Below are 21,645 nucleotides of genomic sequence, written 5' to 3'. Positions count from 1 at the left end.
TAAATGAGACCCCAGATACTTTCAGCACTTGGAATCTGATTTGCCTCTAAGCCAGATGACTGATTCAAGTGGTGTGCACTTCAGTACAGTGATACTTTTCAAATGACTCAGATGAAGCTGAAGTTCAGATTTCACAGCCAAAATTAAGGTCTTTAGACGCATTCGCTTTGAAGACATGATGCCTTTTTAAGAATTTCATTTCCTTTTTATGTTGTACAGTATATTTGTCATTTTCTGCTTGTCTATTGTATACCTGTGTCTGTGTATTGTATGTTTCTGTATTTGTTACCTGGGACTGCGGATGTAAATTAGTATTTTTGCTCACTCTGGGATGTTTACATCTTGTATTCTTGTACTGATGTTCACTAACATGCTCTCTCTCAGTCAATTAAAGAATTAAATATATGACTAAGTAATATTTGCACGTGTTGTCTATATTTTGTCACAATGCCACACCTGTCTATCTGATGAGTTAATGAGTTAATTGAAAACACCTTCTCCTCCTGATTGCTGCTCCTCTGACAGCCTGGTTAGGTTTCTACATGAACATGACCTGTGAGCTGTTCTGACAGTGACCCTGTGACTAAATATTCACTTTGCTTTCACATGTTTTACACCTATAATAGGTTGAGCCCCTTTTGGGATCTGAAGACACTAAGTTTTTTTTCCCTAGGTGAAAGCCTTTTTGAAGACCCGAAGACATCCTGCCCGGTGCATCGATAAGTCACTGAACATTTGATAAGAGCAGCTCGTACAGCTTGTTGGTCGTCTCTGAAACACCAAAAATACACTGACTTGTCACTAGAACTTCATGCAAAGTGCAAATGGCTATAACATGAACAAAAGACGACCAAAACGGCTTCAGTGCTCAATTAAACACAATTTTTGTTGTTGAAAAAAGCTACACGGTCGACTGCGTTTGGGATATAAACTGTCCACTCAAGTCAAGACACTTCTTTACACGATTCACTGTTAAACTTCAGTCTGTTTAGTCTAGATCTGTTTTTGAAGATATTATACATCTGTGTATTCAAATCCTAAAGAACAGCAGCTGAACAGTGCAGACCATCAGATGTGAATCAGATAATCACCCGTCAGCTCAGGCAGTCTGAGTCCAGATGGTTTGGGACCGTCCAGCAGGTGTCTGCTTTCACGTCCAGCTCCTCCTCTTCACGCTCGTCTGACGATGTGATTCATCAAAACCTTTTCAAGAAGAAGACACAGTTCTTTCTCTGGTTCTTTCTCACTGCTGTGATTCTGATATTTTCTGCATCAAAGTGAAAATATGATGTAGTAGAGAGAGGATTCAGGGTTCTCAGACCACCTGGAAAACCTGTGATTCTTTAACGAGGCTTTCAATCAAGGAAAAGTGCCAAAGAATGACAAAAAATCCCAGTTTGTCATGGACTCTGCAGCCACAGACTTTTGTAACGTTGACAGGCTTAATTAGATTTAAAAGGCTGTGTTACCTTCATTATGAGGCTTAATATGTTTGCAGCTCCAGACAGATTTTTAAAATCACTTTTGGTCAAAAATGGCTCTTTGATAGTGAAGGCTGCCGACTCCTGGTCATGGAAAATGAAGTTGTAGTTTAGTTCTGATCTGGATGTTAGGGGGTGTGTGTGAAGTGAAACTACTCATGCATATTTTATTCTGTTTTATTCTGCGCAAGGTGAACAAAAATTGCGGGAAATAAAGTGTATGTCCTACACACAGGATATTTCCTCCTACATATGTATCTACTAAGTCGGAGATACATTTTGACCAAGATTGCCTGCATAAAAGAAACAAACAAACAAAAAAAAACATGCCTTTCAGGGCGTCTGTACCGTGTTGTTATTTGCTGGATTTTATTTAACTGGTGTGCAAAATTGTTCTAATTTTGTTCTTCATTTGAAACATTGTTTTGAAAGGTGATATGTAAATAAAGTTTGTCTGCCTGAAATGAATGTCTGATTGCACATTACAGAAATCATGTGACCTGTTCCAAAATATGCTGTATGTGAGAAAAATGGTAAAAAAGCATGAATACAAGGTAATATTTTAAAAAATTTATTTGCTGTTTGTATATGAGCAGAGTTGACCGTAGGATGCTTCTTTGCAAATGTGACAAAATAAAGGCGACCAGACACGTGGCTCATATAAAAAATTAGACCCCTTTTATTGTGTTTTCATATATAAAAGAAATACAAAAAAGAAACATTGACTCCGGGCGAGGGTCAGAGCGGGACAGGGATTCTGGGTTTTGGGCGGGGAGCGGGTCGGTGGCGACATAAAAAGGGGAAGTGGGAAACGACAGGAGGAACGTCGGACAGTCCGAGGGGATCATTCCAACAGACATCAAACAGACGAGGCAGGATGGAAACAGAACGCAGCGGTCCCGTCCACTCCCCCCCTCCTTCCCTCCCTACCCCAACACCTCCTCCTCCTCCTCTTCATCGCTCTCCTCTTCCTCCTTCACAAAGTGGAGTTTCAGTTCTACAAACATTTGTCAAAAGCAGAGCAGCTTCAGGAGGCAGAAACAATGTCACTGGTTGAGTTACACCTGAGTGGGAGGAGCCAGAGAAACTGACTTGCAACCTGAAAAACGAAGTAACTTTTTTAAAATACGCAAGTGACTTCATTCGTTCTTACAGGACATTCATGATGTTGAAAGGTGATGTGAGACTGGTTCACGTTCAGGCTGTAGCTGATCTCAACAACCAACTCATCTGAAATAACTAAGTAGCAACTTTTCTTTCCCGATACCCTGCGTTCACCTGGTTGTATGATTAACGGAGGCCAGTGAAGTTTTCCTGTAAACAAGTTTCTGTTAACATTCAGTGTTTCTCAACAGAACACATTGAGTGTTTCCTTGAGGTCTAACAAACTCCTTCCTCATAAAACGCTCAAATGGAAGGTTGATTTCTCTTTAATTTAGAACCTGTGTTGTTTACATCAACAAAGGGGCGGGCGATACATCAAATATACTCAGTGTATCTCGGCTTGTTCCTCATACCATGTACAAAATGACTATATCGCAAACAGCCTCGCTTTGGATTTTCAGTTCTCTCACTCTCACAAACACACACAAGGAGAGACTCACAAACAGGATGTGTCTCTCTCACACACACAAACACACACACACACACACACACACACACACACACACTCCTTCGCCCGTCCAAATCACTTTTTCCTGAGCGACAGTGTGTGAGCAAGAGAGGCGGGTGTTTTTGTACCTGCAGGGCTGCAGGGTTGCATTTCGCAACCATGGAGCACCAGTTCGCCTTTAAAATATAATTAATGTATGGACCGAAGACCTGTTAGTGTGTTTCCAGCTTACAGAGAATAAATCCTCACATGTAAAAGTGTAGCAGCAACAGTTTAACTTAATGAGTTTAACGATGGTGTGAGCAGCAGAGGCATGGGTCTTTTGTCACTGTTACCTGCAGGGCTCCAGACTGCAACTATTAAGTCACGTTTGTGACCATGGAGTACCAGTGTGACTTGAAATATTATTAATATTTGAACTGAGGAGCTGTTAGTGTCTTTCTATCTTACAGCGAATAAATCATAATCTTAAATCGCACCACAGTAACAGTTTAACTTGACGACTTTAAAGATAGTGTGAGCAGATGTTTCTGTAACTGTTACCTGCAGGGCTTCTGATCTCAACTATTTAGTCAAATTTTGCGACCATGGAGCGCCATTGCAACTTGCAAATACTATTAATCTATGAACCAGAGAGCTGTTAGTGTGTTTCCAGGTTACAGCGAATAAATCCTCATATTTAAGGGTGTGCGGTAACAGTTTAACGAATGAGTTGAACAATAGTGTGTTTCTGTATCTGCAGGGCTCCAGACCACAACTATTTAGTCTAATTTTTTTACCATGGAGCACCAGTGTAACTTGCAAATACTATTAATATATGAGCTGGAGAGCTGTTAGTGTGTTTCCAGCTCACATTGAATCAATCCTCACATTTAAAAGCGCAGTGGCACCAGGTTCATTTTGTGCTAACTGCTAACATCTAACTATTGACCAGAAGCCTCAAGTTCACAGCAAAAACATTACACTTCCTGCCCTACATGAGTCGAGTGCTTCAAAATATCAGCATCAGTGGTTCCACTTTGATTTATTCAATTATATCAATACTTAACTTTATGCTAACAGTATTTTACTTGAATTCATAGTAACAGTACTTTCACTTTATTATGACAGTAGCTACTTCATGTAACTTTATTGTAACTGTAGCTCATTTGATATTTTTGTATTTTACTAGTCTCCAGTAGTTAGCAGGAGATTTCAAAATATTGAGATGTCTCTCATGTACTGTGATATGGCCTAAAAATGTTGCCATATTATATTTTAGGCACATCGCCCAGCCCTCTATCAACAGCAGCTTGTGGTATTCTTATGCCTTGGTTCTTCCTTGGTTTTCATTGTTAACTCCCTCGTTAACTATTTGCCTTGAAGAACACTGAGATCATCTGCTGCTGGTTTACCGGAGGTTCCCAGCACCAGCTGAAAGACAATCAGGAATGCTGCCTTTATCAATTGCACCCCAAAGTTATGGACCAAACTGCCTACAGATATAAAGGAAAGCAAATTTGTTAAATATTTTACAAGGAAAGCTAAAAATGTATTTTTTTCACTCTAGCCTTTAACTAGTTGTGGCTTTCCTGAAACTCTCTTTATACACTTCATGTAGCTGCAGTTCTTTTAAAATGTTGTATCTTACTTGATTTTATGATTTATGTTTTAACATTTTTATGATTTAAAGATTGATGGTTTTGCTAATATTGGGCTATGATACCGTACAGGTACTCTCTTTCATCTTATTTTTTGCTTTAAAATTGTATTTAAATGTCCTTTTATATTTACCTGCCTTGTTGGCCTGTTGATTTCCATTGTATTTTCTTGTGAAGCACTATAATTCCTTTATTGTAAAGCACTTTTGCTGCTTTTTTGAAAGGTGCTGTATAGTAATTAAAGTTTATTATTCCTTTCCTTTGTTGTTACATTGCTGTGTTTCTTGGTACATTACTGCCACTTGTACAAAAGTAGAATAGTGCGACACCATTTGCAAGACTGTGTGTCTTGTCCATGGACGTATAAAGGGAACTGGACACAGCGCTGGAGGCGGTGCTCCGTTCATTCTTATAAAAGTTACTTAGTGGTGCATAAAGCCAAAACTGTTCGACTTCCTGGGTGTGAAATTACCCAGATCTTCCACATTGTGGGGCCGATAGAGCAAGTGCAACAGAGACTTAGCCGGCCATGTGGCTAACTTCCTGTTTAGCCCTCTGCTAACATAATGGGGATAAAATAATTTAATCATTCGGTTCTTCTAGACTTTTGAAATGTTATCAGACCGAATGGAGCAAACTCTGATGGTGAAACAAGTCATTTTGTGGGGTTTGTGACACTCAGAAAAAGGTATCCACTGATTTACAGATGTCTCTTTCACAACGTAAGTCTATGGGAAAAAGTCTTTTTGGGCCCAATGACATCACGTGATGGATCCAGACGTTGTAATTCTACTTTGGCCACAACGTAAAATTGGCTTCAAAGCCTGACACTGTTCCTTTGGACTTAATTTTGCCACCTGCATGCATGTGCATCCAAGAACAAACAAAACTGGGACCCACACATTCAAACATGGCTCTATTGCGCTGATAGTTCCCCAAAGCTGGAATGTGCTTCTCTGGGTTGCACGTAGCTGAACGTACAGGGAGACGTGTGGTTGTTTGTTTTATCTATATACAGATTACTTCAGTGTTTTCTTGTCCATTATGTCGCAACAGGAGTTGGATCATCCAATCAGCTTGTTTAATGCTCAGGGGCTTGATTCACCTAATTTGCAATATGCAAGCTGCAATTTGCATCGTTAATCACACCAAACAAACACCATACTTATGACTCATGCATGAGCATATTAGAGCTCTAAAGGATTCACAAATTGAGCTGCAATTTGCCATCCATGCCACCGCCATTTGCAAACTGTGTGGAAGCAGCTCTCGCAAACTGCTTTTGTAAAATGGGCCCGATGTCTTAGGATTTGGGAGACGTACTCGTCCTCTGCAAACCTCTGCAACCCATAAAACCCTTTCTCTGTGCAGACTGGTGGCAATGTGTACGAATACCTTTGTAGAACCATGATTAAAGCATTAAGAACAGAGGGTTTGCTGGAACCTAACAATGGATTCCATTTTACCCTAACAAGGAGCGACGAATGTATTTATCTCGTCTACACCACTGTCAGTCGAAATAGAAGGCGCATTATGACAAGCCCTTTTACTTTATTTAATCAGAGGTGGTGATAGCAAATGTGGATATCAACAACTGCTTTTTGACTAGTAAGAATTTCAAATCAACAAATCCATAATGTCATTTTGACGAGTGGGAATTTTAATTAAAGGTATCTACAAGTCTCACTCGTCTCAAATGTTAATCAGAGAAGGTAGTCAAAATGTTCATTCTTGATATCAACAATCAACAGTTTCTTACTAGTGGAAATGTTCATTGCAGATATCTGTAACTTAATTACAATTTGTCAACTTTCACCATTGACTTCTATTCAAACTCAATCCCAGATATTTATAATTCAATTTTGACCTGTTACATGGCATCCTAACTGGATGTGAGTGTCAGACGATCGCGCTGCATCGCATTACGTCGAGCGCTCTCTGTCCAAACTGAATATGTTAAATATTGAACTTCATCACGTCATGTAAACAAACCACGGCAGCTGTGGCCTCAGAGTAACCACTGAAGAGACGGGTGAGGACGTACCTCCTTCTTATGCATATTCACAGTAATACTATTGCAGGTAACTTGAAGATATCATTGTTGTAGCTTCCAAACTATATCTCTACTTTGTAAAAGAGCTAGCTTGCTAGCATTCCACACAATTATAACCAGAAACATTCATCTGCTTGATGATCTCCCTTCAGCCAGATGCCAACTTATCGGTTTGGTAGTGAAATAAGAAGTTATCCTGTAGGTCACTCCTCATTTAACCATCATGGATCGTCCACTGCAGTGCTTTCAACACAAGCGACAGAATTAAAATACAAACAGGGTGTCTGACAAAAGGTCAGCTCAAAACGCTAGCTCACGTCACATCCAGTTACGACACTGTGTAATGATTCCAAGCCAACATATCAATAATGTAATTTTGACTAGTTGCAGGTCTAATTAATGAGATTTATAACTCAGTTCTCTCCAACTGAAATATCAGTTGTTGATATCAGTAATTCATTTCTTACTATTTGCAATTGTTCTTACATTACAGATATCATAAATGGAATTCAAGATAACCAAAACTTTATTCTCACTAATTTATACAATGTAGAATACCATAGGCTTATGCTAATAACATTAGCAAGTTGTATATGTGGGAACAACTTTTTCTGTGAATGCTGCAGGTTATAGTAAAGCTGATTTGTGTTTGAAATTGTTGCTATAAAGCCATGTTTAATGTGTGTTTAATGTGTGTTTAATGTGTGTTTTGAATCAACTCAACTCAACAGAACTTCACAGAAACCCCATCACCAACTAGTGTTTTAAAGGTGTGACTGCAGAGTGACACTGACACACCACTGCACAATTATAAATGCACACAACAGTGTAGTGTAGGCGTAGGCTCTGCATAGAGCTGACACACAAGTATAAGTTGTTACTAGTCAGCCCTAAATGTTAAAGGACTTGCCAAAGCATCAATGTCATCCTCACTTTTGTCATTTCTGTTTGAAATAGATTCCTGGCTCTGATACAGGAACACGATGTTCCTTTTATTAGCCCTGCCTACAGAGCTGTTGTTCCTATTGGGGAAACAGAGGTCAATGAGCACAACACCAGATCAACTTGAACTCAGAGATATTATGTGCTGCCATTCAGACGTCTGGAACCAGGAGAAGCTTTCAGTACTGGAATGCTAAAGTTGCTACGATTCCTAAAGAACTTCCACCTGCTTTAATGTTACGTAGCTGGAAAGCTGCACCCACTGAAGTTTAACTCAACCCCTGGGATTGTTTTTGCCTGAATAGCAGCTCTGCCTCTGAGAAACCTGTGTGGAACTGAAGCTCCAGTCTGCTCTTCAGGACAGCTCAGTCTTATCAGCTGCTTCCGTGTGATGACCCCCTCCCACCTCGGAGCTACCGGGCGCTAACAACGTCCTCCGGTTGTAGTGGTGGTGGCCCTTCATGATGCCCGAGTTGTTGTTCTCGTTGAGGATCTGCTTTTGCTTCTGCCTGTTGAGCGACTGCACCAGGCCGAGCACAACGGCTGCCAGCGAGTACTGGCCGGTGATTTTGCGTGGCTGCAGGATGAGCGGGTTGGGCTGCACGCGGCCCAGCAAGAAGTGCGTTCGGATCTTGCCCTCCTGCTCGCTGATGCCCTTCACGTAGATCTCGCCGCGGTACTCAAAGGCAAAGCCGCGCTCCTTCAGGATCAGGTAGGTCTCCTCGGGTACCTGGATCTTGCCGCTGACCCCCGTGCTGTCCATCCGGCTGGCCAGGTTCACCGTCTTCCCCCAGATGTCGTACTGTGGCTTCTTGGCACCGATCACACCTGCCACCACTGAGCCGTGGGCCATACCTGCCAAAGACACAGATTCAGCTTTAGAGGGGATGCTCAATCATTTTAGATACTCACTAGTAATCAAGGTTTCGGCTGGACTGCAGGCTTCTACAAGTCGTAAATCTGCTACAGTTCAGATTTGGGTGTTGACTTGCACACCTGAAATGAATGAGCCTGAGCTGCATTTACCACTTTATTGTGTACTATGCAACATGTCTGACTGAGCGCTGAGGAGATGAAGCAGTTCATGACAACAACAAAACACAGCATCCTAGAAAAGACGCTACTGCTAAATAAAAAAAAAAGACAACAAATGAGGAGTCGAGGTGACAACAGAATGAATCTCCTTGAATGACACAGAGCTCTTACCGATCCTCAGCTCAAAGTTGTTGAACGAGTGCTTGTTGATCTCCTGGATGCTCTCGTTGAGCGCGATGGCGAAATCAGCCAACGCACACAGGTGACCCCATTTATCTTCACATTGCTGCGGGACACAGAGGAGAAGAGAAGAAGAGTCTGAGTCAGCTGGACGTCAGGACCGGGCTGACGTCAGGGCCGGCTGGAGGGCAGCGTGTTAGAGATTAAACTGGAAATTTGACACTTGAGAGATAAAGTGTGTCGATGTGTCAGAGAAAACTGTTTCCAACCTGGCAGTCAGAACTGCTGCTCGTGTGTAACACTGACAGTCCTGATGTCACTGCGGTGGATGGGGAAGGCACTGACGTATTTTGGGTGCATGGACTGACTCATGTGTCATACTGCCCATAGATCTACAGAGTCCTTTTCAGTTATTTTTCTTTCATGAATGGAGCCATCTAAATTGTACATTTCTCATTTTACACCATCTTTTGTTTAATAAAAGTTCTCATAAAGCTGCTTTGTAATAAAAGCTAAATAAAGATGCAGTTGAGTTCATTTTGTTAAAGCCTCTGTTATCAAGGTTTATGTTGGTTCATTTTTCACATTAAATTCTGTTTTGTGAAGTACCTTCTGAACTGCCCTTACCTCAGATGCATGGCATCATTTTTCAGCACAAGCTCAGCTATAACTCTGACATCTAGTTTTGTAAATGTAACAAAATATAAAGCTGCCACAAACCCAAACACAAGCACATAATACATTCAATCAGTTTTTACTCATTATACTTTGAGTTAATGATAAAGAAAAACACATAACAGACAACAGGTCCATCTACAGTGAGTTGATGTCAGTCCACCAGATACATTTGGAAAACCATAAAAAACTTCTCTTTGCAAATTTCTGTTTGTGTCTTGTGAGCCTCGTTAGAACACGTTATTCCCTCCTTGATGCTCACGCTCATCTGTTACAGCATGCAGGTTTAGAACACACTGACTGATATGAGTTCAGATGAAACCTGGAGGATCTCACCTGTTTTTCAGGCGACAGACCAGAGACGGCCATGTAGGTGCTGCCAATCGTCTTGATCTTCTCGATGTCCTGGAAACGATCCTCACCGAGTAACTGTGACAAATCATACAGTGACACGTGTTAACTTTACTGATGAAATGATGCCAACACTTGATCAGTCGCCATGTTTACATGCACAGAATATTCAGCTTTATGCCTTTATTCTGAAAAAGACAATATTCCTGTTAAGCTCTTATTCCACCAATACTCCCGTTTACATGCAGCCGTGCATACTCAGATTAATGAGCCCAAACACCAGTAGCGTAAGGTAGTTAGGACAGGACCTATCGCACCCTGCACTAGTTGAAGTACACAGAGAGAGTTTTAGTCGTATATATATTTTATATGTTGTATCCACTTGCAGATGTACCCAGCTCGTCAGTCTTGAGAGATTTTACACCCAAACTAGCTGCTGTAAATCATCTCGTCTCATTACATGATTAAACAGAGACATGATATTGGACAACAGCAACAACCATATTAACCAGCAGTCATCATTACATATCTGTACATGACAAAAACTACAATAGAAAATAGGAAATGTTTTGTTTAACTAAATGGTTATTTATAGTTAAATTATTTTTATAGTTTATGTGGAATAAGCATTGTTGTGATAGATTGATGCTATTTTCCAAAAACAGAAAACCATGACTGAGGCGGGTTTGCCTTTTTGGGGGGCATTTAGAGAACATCGCACCATTTTTGATTTAACGTGAGTTGTTTATTAAAAACAGGCGTATTTCCATCAGGGCCGATTGCTCTGAGACAACAAGGGAGGCTGAACTTCCCCTAAAATTCCATAGAAGAAATGGTCAAATATGCACTATTGAATTTACATTAAAATAAAAATTAACACTGCATTAAACGTGCGCTAGGATGCGTTTCACATCATGACTATGATGTTCAAACGTCAGCTGTTTATCACCAGTTTTCAAACGCGACCTCCCTGTCATACATTCTCGTGTCAGCACGGTGGACGCGGAGCCTCCAATCATTCCTATGAGACAGCACTGAGCAGGTTTATTTCATGCAGCAAAGCGAGACGCTCATTGGATAAATGCGACAAAATCGTCACTTCCAGGGAGGCTCAGCTTCCCTGAGACCTAATGGAGCGGTAGTAGGAGAGGACGCTCGGTGTCTGCATGATGATTGGAGGAACTGTCTAAAAGGCTGAACCCCTTTGTGACTGACAGCGCTTTGTAAATACACACCGGCATCGTCACATTTTGAGCTCAGTCCCATGCGGATATTTGCGAGTGGAGTCTTCTGACAGAGTGCCGTCCAGAGTTCCTTATTTCCATAAGCGATATAGTTGAAAAACGGCTTCAATTAAATGTTCCTTTTATAAGTTACTGCCTCGCTACAATATGACACATTTTATGATGTAAACTTAAAGTAAGCTTCCCCTGTTTGAAAGACCAGGGGCCCCAGCGCAACCATCCTGCCTGCACTGTCTATATTTATGCCCCTGCCTAACATGTCATTTATCACATCAAAATATAGAAACTTGGAACAGCTACAGCTGCTTGTTATTGTGCTTTTTTGCATCATACAGGATTTTTTCCAAGTTTCTTCCCAGTGGCGGACTTGTTCAATCATGCTAACACAGCCTGTCGCTTTCATTCCTTTAGTCACCATCTTGAAAAGCTTGGCATTGCCATATTTGCACATTTTCCGAAAAAAAAGTGCGTGTTTAAAAGTAGGTGTGTTTCTCCTGCGGTTGTTTTGTTTACAGCGCATCCATGACAACACAAAGAGCTGACGGACAAGATACTGTGTGTCTCAACTGAGTAAAAATCCCAGTTGAGACACATGTTATGAACTCGCTGTATACACGTCCAAAGAATGCTATTAAAACACAAACTAGAGCACTCGGAGAGCGCAGACCTCCGCCAAGCAGCTCGGATTTCCCTCCATTTTATTATTTTATCCACTTCGCTTCAACTGATCACCACCAAAATTATCATCTGTTCCTTGTCCCATTATCAACCTTTCCTGAAAATTCCATCAAAATCCGTTCAGAACTTTTCGAGTTATTTTGCAGACAAACAGACCAACGCCGGCAAAAACATAACCTCCTTGGCGGAGGTAATAATATCGGCACATCCCACATGTCTTGATCGGAAAATGAGACTTTCAGAAAAAGGTCAGATTCTGAAATTCCAAATGAAATATGCTGTTCACATTATGAGCAGCTTTTTCACTTGAGAACACAAACCAACTCCGTCCAATTATGCAACTTTGGAACAAAATTAGCGAGTCTGAAAGCACCCTTACTGGACTCAAGAATTTCCACTTCTGACGAGAAACACAAAAATAAGATAAAGTTCCCTCGAGCTCAGTTTTCCTGACAAAATGTCCCGTTTCAATTTCCCTCCTCCAGCTTTATGTCACGCAGCATGAACACAGGAGGAATCAGCATGAGCACTGACGTAGCATCTGAACCTGCATAGATGAATCAAAACAGCAGATGTACCAGTGATTAATTATCGTGGGAAATATTCAGTTTCACATGTGATCAACAGCTCTGCTAACTGTCCTCTGATCTGAACGTCTGCTGCTGATATTAAGCACCAAGCAGCCATCTTCCTGTCTGTCTCTCTCACGGCGAGTTCCCTGATGGAGAAAAGAGAAGTCTGTTCATGTCTGAGGAGAAAGTGAGGAGTGTGGCCTGAGGCAGCACAGAGCTCAGCTGGTGTCTGTCTGTCTCTGTTCTTATTAGGACACTTTGACATTTTCTGTCAGACACTCAGTTTGGAGGCTGAATCAGGACCGTGAGTTCCTCCAGACCTCAGTCTGTCCACAGAGACCCGAGGTGTGTGGGAGCTGTAGGAAACGTCAGCATGTGCGTGTGTTACGCGCTGTCAAATCTCAGTTTTTCAGGCCAGTTTCAGAAATCAGGACATTTTAAATGTTTAAATGTCGTGACTAACACAGGCCGGGGTATTACGCAGGAGAGTGAATCCTGAATTTAAAGAAAGTTCAGCTGGTCTCTATTGTGTAGTCGTGAGTTATTCACTGCCATTGTTACTGAGAGCACAGCCTCTGTGTGTGTGTGTATAAGTGTGTGACACAGAGTGGCAGAGCTGGCCCCGCCCCTCGCACATGCAGCAGGCTGTGAGGCTCTGACACAGAGAGCTCTCCTCTGGATTAAATAGCAAAAATGCTTCAGTGACAAACGTCTTAATCTTATTGTAAATTAGAAACGAAGTTGGTGATGTAAAAACTGTACAACATAACATTTATGTAACGTAAATGAACAAGAAATATATCTTCTGGATTTCTTCAATACTGATAGCAGAACCATCGGAGCTTATCAATACCACAGTTTTTAATAATACCAGGTTTCAGTACCCATCTCAACACAGCGAGCAGATGAAAGCGTTCAACAGTTTAGTGGATTGTAACTATTTTATGTGCCATTGGGTCCACGACTACAACGACTGCTGTCTTGTTTTTGCCCGGGTGAGTAAATGTGCCTCACTATAACTGTCTCTCAAATCTCCACATAGATGCACTGCTGTCAGGCTAATGTTGGGGGTTAGGGGGGTTAGGGTAAGGGTCAGGAAAAGATCATGGTGTGGGTTAAAATGAAAAAGAAAGTGGCAAACACATAAGCCGTGAGCCTGCTTCGCCTCAAGCCTTTCCCAGCTGACCCAGAGCCGGTCGCGGTGCACCATCAAGGCAGAAATACGCCGCGGAGAGCTCCCCACACAACCCGGACCCCAGAGTTAATGACAGGAGGTTATGGTGTTTCATTCTCTCCTCTCTATGACACTTGTATCTCGACCAGTAGCCTACTTTTGTTGCGTTTGCTGATCCTCTATGGTCCACAAATACAGTATAGCCTAGTATAATCACATATCAGAACAATGGGCTGTCGGACCAATGACATGGACCCATTTTCAGTGAGTAAAAACTGACTTTGGAACAGGATATTATTTTCTGTTAGACTGAAATGATATAAGTTAAAGGACAGAGTTTGGGACTCTCTTCTTGTCTGTGATTATTGACTTGTTGACTGCTCTTTGTTGCACACATCACCTCTTTGGCTGGTTATTTCAGTTACTTACAAAAAACAGATTTTCTAAGCAGTGTGTTAGTGTGTTGTTGTTTTATCCCTTTATGAAGTATAAAACACTCTGTTTTAGGTCCACCCCAAGGACAAAACACCCAGACATGAGCAGAGTAATGTAGTGTATGCAGTTCAGTGCAGCCAGGAATGCACAGATTTATACACTGGGGAGACAAAACAACCACTCCACAAGCGCATGGCACAACACAGGAGAGCCAGCTCCTCGGGTCAAGACTCGAGGAGTCTCGAAGAGGAGTGAAAGAGGCCATCTATGTCAAGCTGCAACGACCATCGTTAAACAGAGGGGGTGGCTTACAACACTACTTGTCCCCCACCTACAATGCAGTCTTGGGATCCCTCCCCAGACGACTTCACACCCATTCACCCCTGGTCCCACCTGACCCTAACGACTCACATGGTGGCCAGGTGGGTGAACGACTCACATTGTGACCTTAACGACTCTGAAACTAAGAGCTCATGTGACCCCTACGACTCTGCAAGGGTTCCCACCCACACAGGGTTTATAGTCTGCAGCTACGTACCAGTCATTTAGAACTGAAGAAGATTCTTGGACGAGAGGCGAAACGTCTTCAAGAAACGCAAGCAAGTCCAGTTGCCTACGCTAGCAGCACTTACAATTACCATGACCTGGATGACTGAGAATCTTCACCGACTAGGTCCATAAATGTTTCTCCTTTTTTTTCTTCTATGGTCTCAGTCGTGGGCTTTTGTGTGTTGACGTGGAGCAAACCAAACATCTTACATGTGAGGATGGAGAACTGACTGGAGCTCCTGAAACTTGAACACTTTTTGATAAAGTATTGTACTTCACTTCTTTTTATAGCTGCAGTTCTGCTGTTATGGCTCAGGCTGGAGGATTTTATATTTCAGTTTGCTTTGAACTTTTTCTGTCACTGGAAAATCCCTGAGATGAACATATTTTTGGAGAGAATCCTGAACTGACAAACCAGAGTCTTTCTATTACAGCTCCCCCAAAGCCTGCAAATCCTTCTGTACAGGGAAATTAATAGTGGAAGGAAGCTCATCGCTGGGTTCATCTCAGTGCTGTATTCTGTAGTGTTTAGTGTCTTTTCTATCTGAGATAAATGCCTTCTGATAACCTGCAGACGTAAGCTCCCCTGTTGTCTCTGCCTTTGCATTAATCAGTTCTGAAGTGTTCTGGAGAATAAGCTGGAAGTTGTAATCAGAAACGGACGATGCTGACGCCGGAGACGGCCCCCTGCATGTTCAAAAGTTGGGCTGAAGTGGAAGTGGGTGCACTTCAAAGTCTGCCGTCTCACCTCGTCAAAGTCTGCAATAATTTCGTTGAGGAGCCTGAGGCACTCGACTCCCTGGTTATTCATCTCAGTCTGGGAATAGAAGTCAGCGAAGCCCGGGATGGATGCGAACATCACGCCCACTGCGTCGTAGGACTGGGAGTACAGCTCCTGTGGGGACAGACGTCACACTTTGAACACTCACTGTCACATTTTTTGTTTATATACAATTTATTTAAAGTTTTTTAAGATTATGAGTTTTTGATTTAGTGTTTTTATGTAATGTGTTTTAAGACTTAAAGAGATAGTTTGGATTTTCTGAAGTAGGGTAGTATAAATATACTTATCCATCGTCAGCGTATTAGTGTATTATATCATTTGGAGTTCAACATGGAAGCTCAGCAATGTACTGCTGTGGAGGGGTCAGCAACAAAACATATTTTAGCCATCTGGAATAATCAGTATCAGTTTAAGTGTATGCTATATTGAGAGTGTTTTCACCACTTCACCTTTCCATCAGACAGCCTGTTGGAAATCACTGTCTGACACTGAGGTAGAGCAGTGAAAACATCCTAGAAATAGAATGCACTAAAACTGATATTGATTGAGGAGGGACTTTTTATAGGTGGCTAAAGTATGTTCTGTTGCAGCCCTGTGTCCACAGCAGTAAATTGCTTAGCTTCCATATTGGACTCCAGCCCGCTTCTCCAAACTGGAGCTATGCCAACTGACATCTACTTTATGTAACACACTGTCTATGGTAAAGTACCTCATACAACCCCACTTTAAAAAAAGAATCTGACGAATCCCTTAAAACTCAGTGTTAAGAAATGCTTTGAAATAAATTCTGCCATCTGCACCAGAACCTGAGGTTTGAAGGCTCTGCTATGCTCAGGTACATGCAGGAGCAGAGCAGATAATACTGCAGCAGGTGAGGCTGCAGCTGCACTACACAGTCTCCACCACCGGAGGGCAATGTTGACACATGGCCGCAGAGCAGCAGGTCTGCTGACATGAAACATGCCCTCACATACTAATGTCACATGGTGTAATTCATCACACCATCACGGGAATATTTCACTAATAGGCTGGTAAACATAATGTATAAATAATTAAGGAGTCAGAAGTCAAGCTCCTCTTCCTCTCTCTCTCTCTCTCTCTCTCTCTCTGTGTATGCTGCGTGACTTTTCAAATTAATTACACTTATGAAAATAAGCCTCAGACTTTATAGTGACCTCGTCACTGGCATTATACACACTTAATGAGCTCAGTCAAATGTCAATGCTTCAAAGTGAAAGTTGGTAAAAGTCAAACTAATTGAATTTCACTCTTTAGCATCACGTCTGTCAGCGTTCTGAGGTTATTTCGGGTTTCATCCTGAGAGTGAAGCCCAGGTGATAGATAGGTGAATTCACGTGGGAGGCGTGAAAGAAACAAATGGCACAAAGATTATTATATTAGTAATCCTGTTAGGGGTCGCAGCAGGGGGGCTGGAGCCTATCCCAGCTGACACTAGAGGCAGGGAACACCCTGGGCACGTCGGCAGACAAAAAAAACAAACATTTGTGCACACATTCACACCTACAGGCACTTTAGAGTCACCAATTAACCTGCATGTCTTTGGACTGTGGGAGGAAGCCGGAGTACCCAGAGAAAACCCACGCTGACACTTGGAGAACATGCAAACTCTGAACAGAAGGGCTCCCCCACCCTGGGGTTTGAACCATGATCCCTCTTGCTGCAAGGTGACAATGTTAACCACTGCACCACCATGCGATTTTTCTTCTGAGTAATTAGTGCCGTAACTAAATTAAAAAAATAGTGGAAGCTCTTTGGGGCCCCTCTCACCCCTTAAAGCTGCAAAATGGTTTAGTTCCCTCGAGCACTAGGATTATCTATTCTATTCTAAACACAACTAGAGCAGAGTAAGTGACTGCTCATGCTGCTGAGCACCAGAGAAAGAGAAATCTAGGTTTACTGACGTAAAAAGGAAAAAAAAAAAATCAAAAGGTGTGTGAGAGAGACATGGATCAAGAGAGGAAGGACGGGGGGCAAAGAATTTGGTGCTACACCCCTGATCATGAAGTTCATTTTAGAATTGATGTTTTTCTGTTTAAGGCAGGAGCATGCTTCGTCAGGCTGAACACAGGTGAGTGTGTGCGGGGAGCGCTCTGAGATGTTGGTGTGGTTGTTTCCTTGATACTTACACATGGAGATTGTATTGTATTGGGTTAAACCAATCAGCGTTTATGAGATTCACAGATATTTACACAGACGCATGATTCCAGCTTCACTTGAGTAACAAACTGATGACTCAGTGTTTGTTGTTTTTTTGTTTCTTTGTGGTAAAATGGCTTCAGATCATTTCTAAAGTAAGTAAACAGCTTTACTTTTTCCCCAGGCCAGCCACCAGCGACAAAACATGTTGGAATTGTACGTTTAAGAAAACTTTTTTGCATCTGATGTTTCTAAAGTGATGTAATATATAAGCTGACTTTGTCCAGGGCTCTCACAGCTTAAAGCAAGTTAGATTTGGGACTTTCAAGATTTTTTATTGCCATTTGGAATGAAAATTAACACCAGTTTTACAATAACCAAAATTTAAGAAAATTTCAAAATCAGTTTTTTGTAACATAAAACATAACTTTTTTGGCCAAAGTAAAAAGAAATATGATCTACTTAAAGGGATACTGCACCCAAAATGAAAATTCGGCAATTATCTACTCACCCATATGAGTTGAGTGTCGTTGAGTGGCGCCCCAGATTAAAATTCAAAAAGTTGTTTGGAAAAACATCATTTGAAATGACATTCTTCCAAACAACTTTTTATGTCGGGGCTTCAGGACACTTGGATCACTACGGACGAGCAGTATGGAGATATTTTGTGGTTTCAATTATGTGTTTTTGGACGTTTGAATCTGGGGCGCCGTCAGCCTCCATTAGGTGGAGTTGTGTTGCTACCTCCTCTCCCCTCGGATCTCCGCAAGTGTTGTGAGGACTCTAAAACTTTACCTGAGCCTCCCTCGACATATGGGTGAGTAGATAATGGCTGAATTTTCATTTTTGGGTGCACTATCCCTTTAAGATGCTGAAAAAGCTTGATAAAAACTTGTCAGTTTGTTGTTAGATTGGAAGTGGTAAATGTATATGACTGTTGTTGGTTCTTCTATCCTGACATGCATGATAGTTAACGTGAGAGGCATTTGGCAAATAATTAAAAAACAAAACAAAAAAATAATACGAAAGATATTGAGATTTTACGATGCAGTGTCAGAAAAACTATTAATAAAATCCCACTTCCAATGTTTTAGATTTTTTTTAAGACTTCTAAAAGATTGATTTGAGCCATTTTAATACTAATTGCCTTATATGGTTTTTTAAGGATCCTTGGGAACCCTGTTGTAATTGGGAGGTGGGGACGGTAGATGGCGTGACACGTAGGGGGGGACGCCTACCAAGCTACAGACCATTGTTCGAGACCAACAAACAACAATAAGGTTGACTTTCAGCAACCTGTTGCTGCTTTTCCAGTCTTGAAAAGCGGCTGTTCTTTACTGAGATATCACAGCTTTCCCGCCAGGACTGTGCCACCAAAACTGGATATTTCAAGCCAAAATCTGATCTTTTGCTAACCATGACCAAGTGATTTTTTTTCCCCCAGTAATTGAGTTGTTTTCTACCTAGAATGTCCCATCTATAATATCAAACCCAAACTGCTTCCTAATATTTCTTCTGCCACTTAAAAGAATGATCTTGAAGGAACACTTCCCTGATAAAATGACCATTTGTAGATCAGTCATATGTTGTTACCTTGAATTCATGAAGAAAACTTTGTTCTTCTTGCATGCCTTCATGAAAAACAGCAAACATATTGATTCATTGATCGATTGAGGACCAAAACTATATCAAAACGGGTTTAGAAACTAAAAAACAACTCATGCAGTGTAATCCAAGTCTTATTTATCCAGTGATATGCACAGTACTTCACAAACACATACATTTTCACAAAAAAAACCTTAGTATTGAAGTCTGGCTTCAATGGTTCACTTTCTGTTCAGTGTTAAATAGTAAGTTTTCAGCAGCATGACTATGCATGATCTACAAATGGTCATTTTATGGGTGAAGTATTCCTGGAGAGGTTTACAGATTTCAGATTTAGAGAAAAAAGAGATAATTGAAACAGGACTACAAGACATATTTAGTGTGACTGAACACGGGCCATACTTCTCTGCTTTTAAGCACCTTTCTTATTTAAATCGGAGACACCAAGCCATCACACAGCGCAGGAGAAACATGAATCTTTAACAGATGACAGGATGTTTGTCCTTGAGCAAGAGCCTGCTGACAATAAAAGCTACCAAAAAAAAGTCTCAAAATGACACTGATGACATAAATGACACTCAGCTTTCTGTCACCTGATTAATTCCAAAGATTGTCAACACCTGTCCAGGAGCCTATTAATGACCCAGTGCTCTAGTGTCTAAATCACAGAACAATAATCAGCCTGTTTAATAATGTAACAAGTGATCAGGACCCAACCTATCCTAATGGATGCATTTTTAATCGTGTCCTTTTTAATTAGGAACAGGCATGGGAGCAGAATGATATCTCCTCTCCTGACATTCATAATTCATCCGCCGCGAGCCTTTTGTTTGGGAGGCAACGGAAGATTGGAGGAGTTGATAATGAAAGAGCCCCTACGACGACAGACGAGGACAATACGGCGATTTGACTCTGTCGTGTGATAACCGTCCTCTCTGCCAACCAGCACAATCAGTCATTATCGGGCTGGTAAAAAGGAAGAATGCAGCGGAACTGAAGTGAGAAAGAAAGAAAAGAGGCCATTTTCTTGTCACCGTTTTTTTTCCCACTAAAAAAAAAAAAAAAAAAAAAAGCTGAAATATTTGACTTTAGTTTTTTGTGTGAACTAATGTCAAACCCCGCTGATGGATATTTGACAAGATTCATCCCAAAGTCATCTCATCTTTCATCTTGATAGCCGGCAGCTCATTACAGGCGTACACTGAAATTATCAGTCACCATTTGATTTTCAGGTTTTCACGTTTAATGTGTAATTAATTCTTAAATCTCATTTAAAACAATCATGACTCCCAGAGGATGAAACTTAGCCTCCTGACTTTTGAGCTAGTGTCACTGTGAGGGAAATTTTGCTAATTAGCAAATGTTTACATGCTAAAACCGAGACAACAAACATTATGAACTTTAATCAGCAGATGTCGCCCCACAACATCAACCAGTGGTTTGTGGACTCCCATTTTGAAGCCTTGAGTTTGGCATTTTAGCTGCCACTATCTTTATCTTGGAGCCAGACGTCACTATATCGGGACGAGAGGGTAGAGTTACCTTAACAAAAGCTGCTAGCTTATTTTGAGGGGATTGACTCGCTCTTGAAGTCAGCCTCAAGTGGCCATTAGAGGAACTGCAGTTTGTACCAGAGGTTGCTGCTTGATATTAACATTTGGTGTGTCTCAAATCACATACTTCCGTATACTGGGTGCACTATGTACTCACTGGTGTAGTACGCAAATTTCGACAGGGTAGTGTTGTCTCACCGGAAATGATGACCGCAAATTAGCTAGTTAGCAAACTAGTATTCGTGTTATCGTTCGCGGTACCAAATCATTGTTACTGATAAATTAACCCAATAAACATACTCGTGGCTTATACTCGACAACAGTATAGTGGTTCTTAGTAAAAAACACACATGTACTTGTACAATGCAGTGACGTTCACGGTCGCACAGTCCTCAGCCGCCATTTCCAGTTTGAGAAGTGGTCCCTCCCCTTCCGCTACGTAGCCAAGATGGCGACCATTGAGTGCAAGAAGTGTCCATAGTTCCACACTCAACTTTTTGACCGTTTTGAGTGCACCATCCAGGTACTCATAGTGCACTGCATTTTTCCATACTTCTCAGTGTGAATGCACTTATGCACTCAAAATAGTAAGTGTAAGTACAGAAGTACGTCATTTGAGACACAGCTATTGTCATTGAAAGCATGTTAGCATGCTGATGTTAGTTTTAACTCAAAGCTCCACTGAGCCTATCAGATTTTCCCAGTTGCCCAAATTTCTACCTCCAAGTTGCGTTTCCGATGCACAATGCCAAATGTTAACAAAAACATAGCTTAAAGGGAAATTTCGGTTTATTTCAACCTGTCTCCTATCGTCCTAAATTTGTTTCAAGTGACTAGTGACATAAAAATAATAGTTAGCATGTTAGCCGTTAGCCTAGATACAGCCGGTGCGCATAGTAGCGTCAGACCTGTTAAAACGTAAGTG

The 21,645-nt window shown here is 41.4% G+C and overlaps 2 protein-coding genes across 2 annotated transcripts in view; one reads left to right on the top strand and one right to left on the bottom strand.

The window, feature by feature from the left end:
* Positions 1-21,645, top strand: part of efr3a (EFR3 homolog A (S. cerevisiae)) — a 592,036-nt gene that overhangs the window by 71,819 nt on the left and 498,572 nt on the right. The window lies entirely within an intron of this gene.
* adcy8 (adenylate cyclase 8 (brain)) overlaps positions 2,147-21,645 on the bottom strand; it is a 153,938-nt gene continuing 134,439 nt past the window's right edge. The window contains exons 14-17 of the mRNA XM_050074478.1: positions 15,370-15,516; positions 9,955-10,047; positions 8,935-9,049; positions 2,147-8,583 (exon numbers count right to left, since the gene is read on the bottom strand). Coding sequence (XP_049930435.1) covers positions 8,084-8,583; positions 8,935-9,049; positions 9,955-10,047; positions 15,370-15,516 — 855 coding nt within the window. The 3' untranslated portion in view covers positions 2,147-8,083. The remainder of the gene's footprint in view (positions 8,584-8,934; positions 9,050-9,954; positions 10,048-15,369; positions 15,517-21,645) is intronic.

The sequence above is a fragment of the Epinephelus moara genome, chromosome 21 (assembly GCF_006386435.1).
Source record: "Epinephelus moara isolate mb chromosome 21, YSFRI_EMoa_1.0, whole genome shotgun sequence".
NCBI classification, from domain to species: Eukaryota; Metazoa; Chordata; class Actinopteri; order Perciformes; family Serranidae; genus Epinephelus; species Epinephelus moara.
The sequence above is the reverse complement of the archived record's forward strand: the minus strand, read 5'-3'. Positions and strand labels throughout refer to the sequence as shown.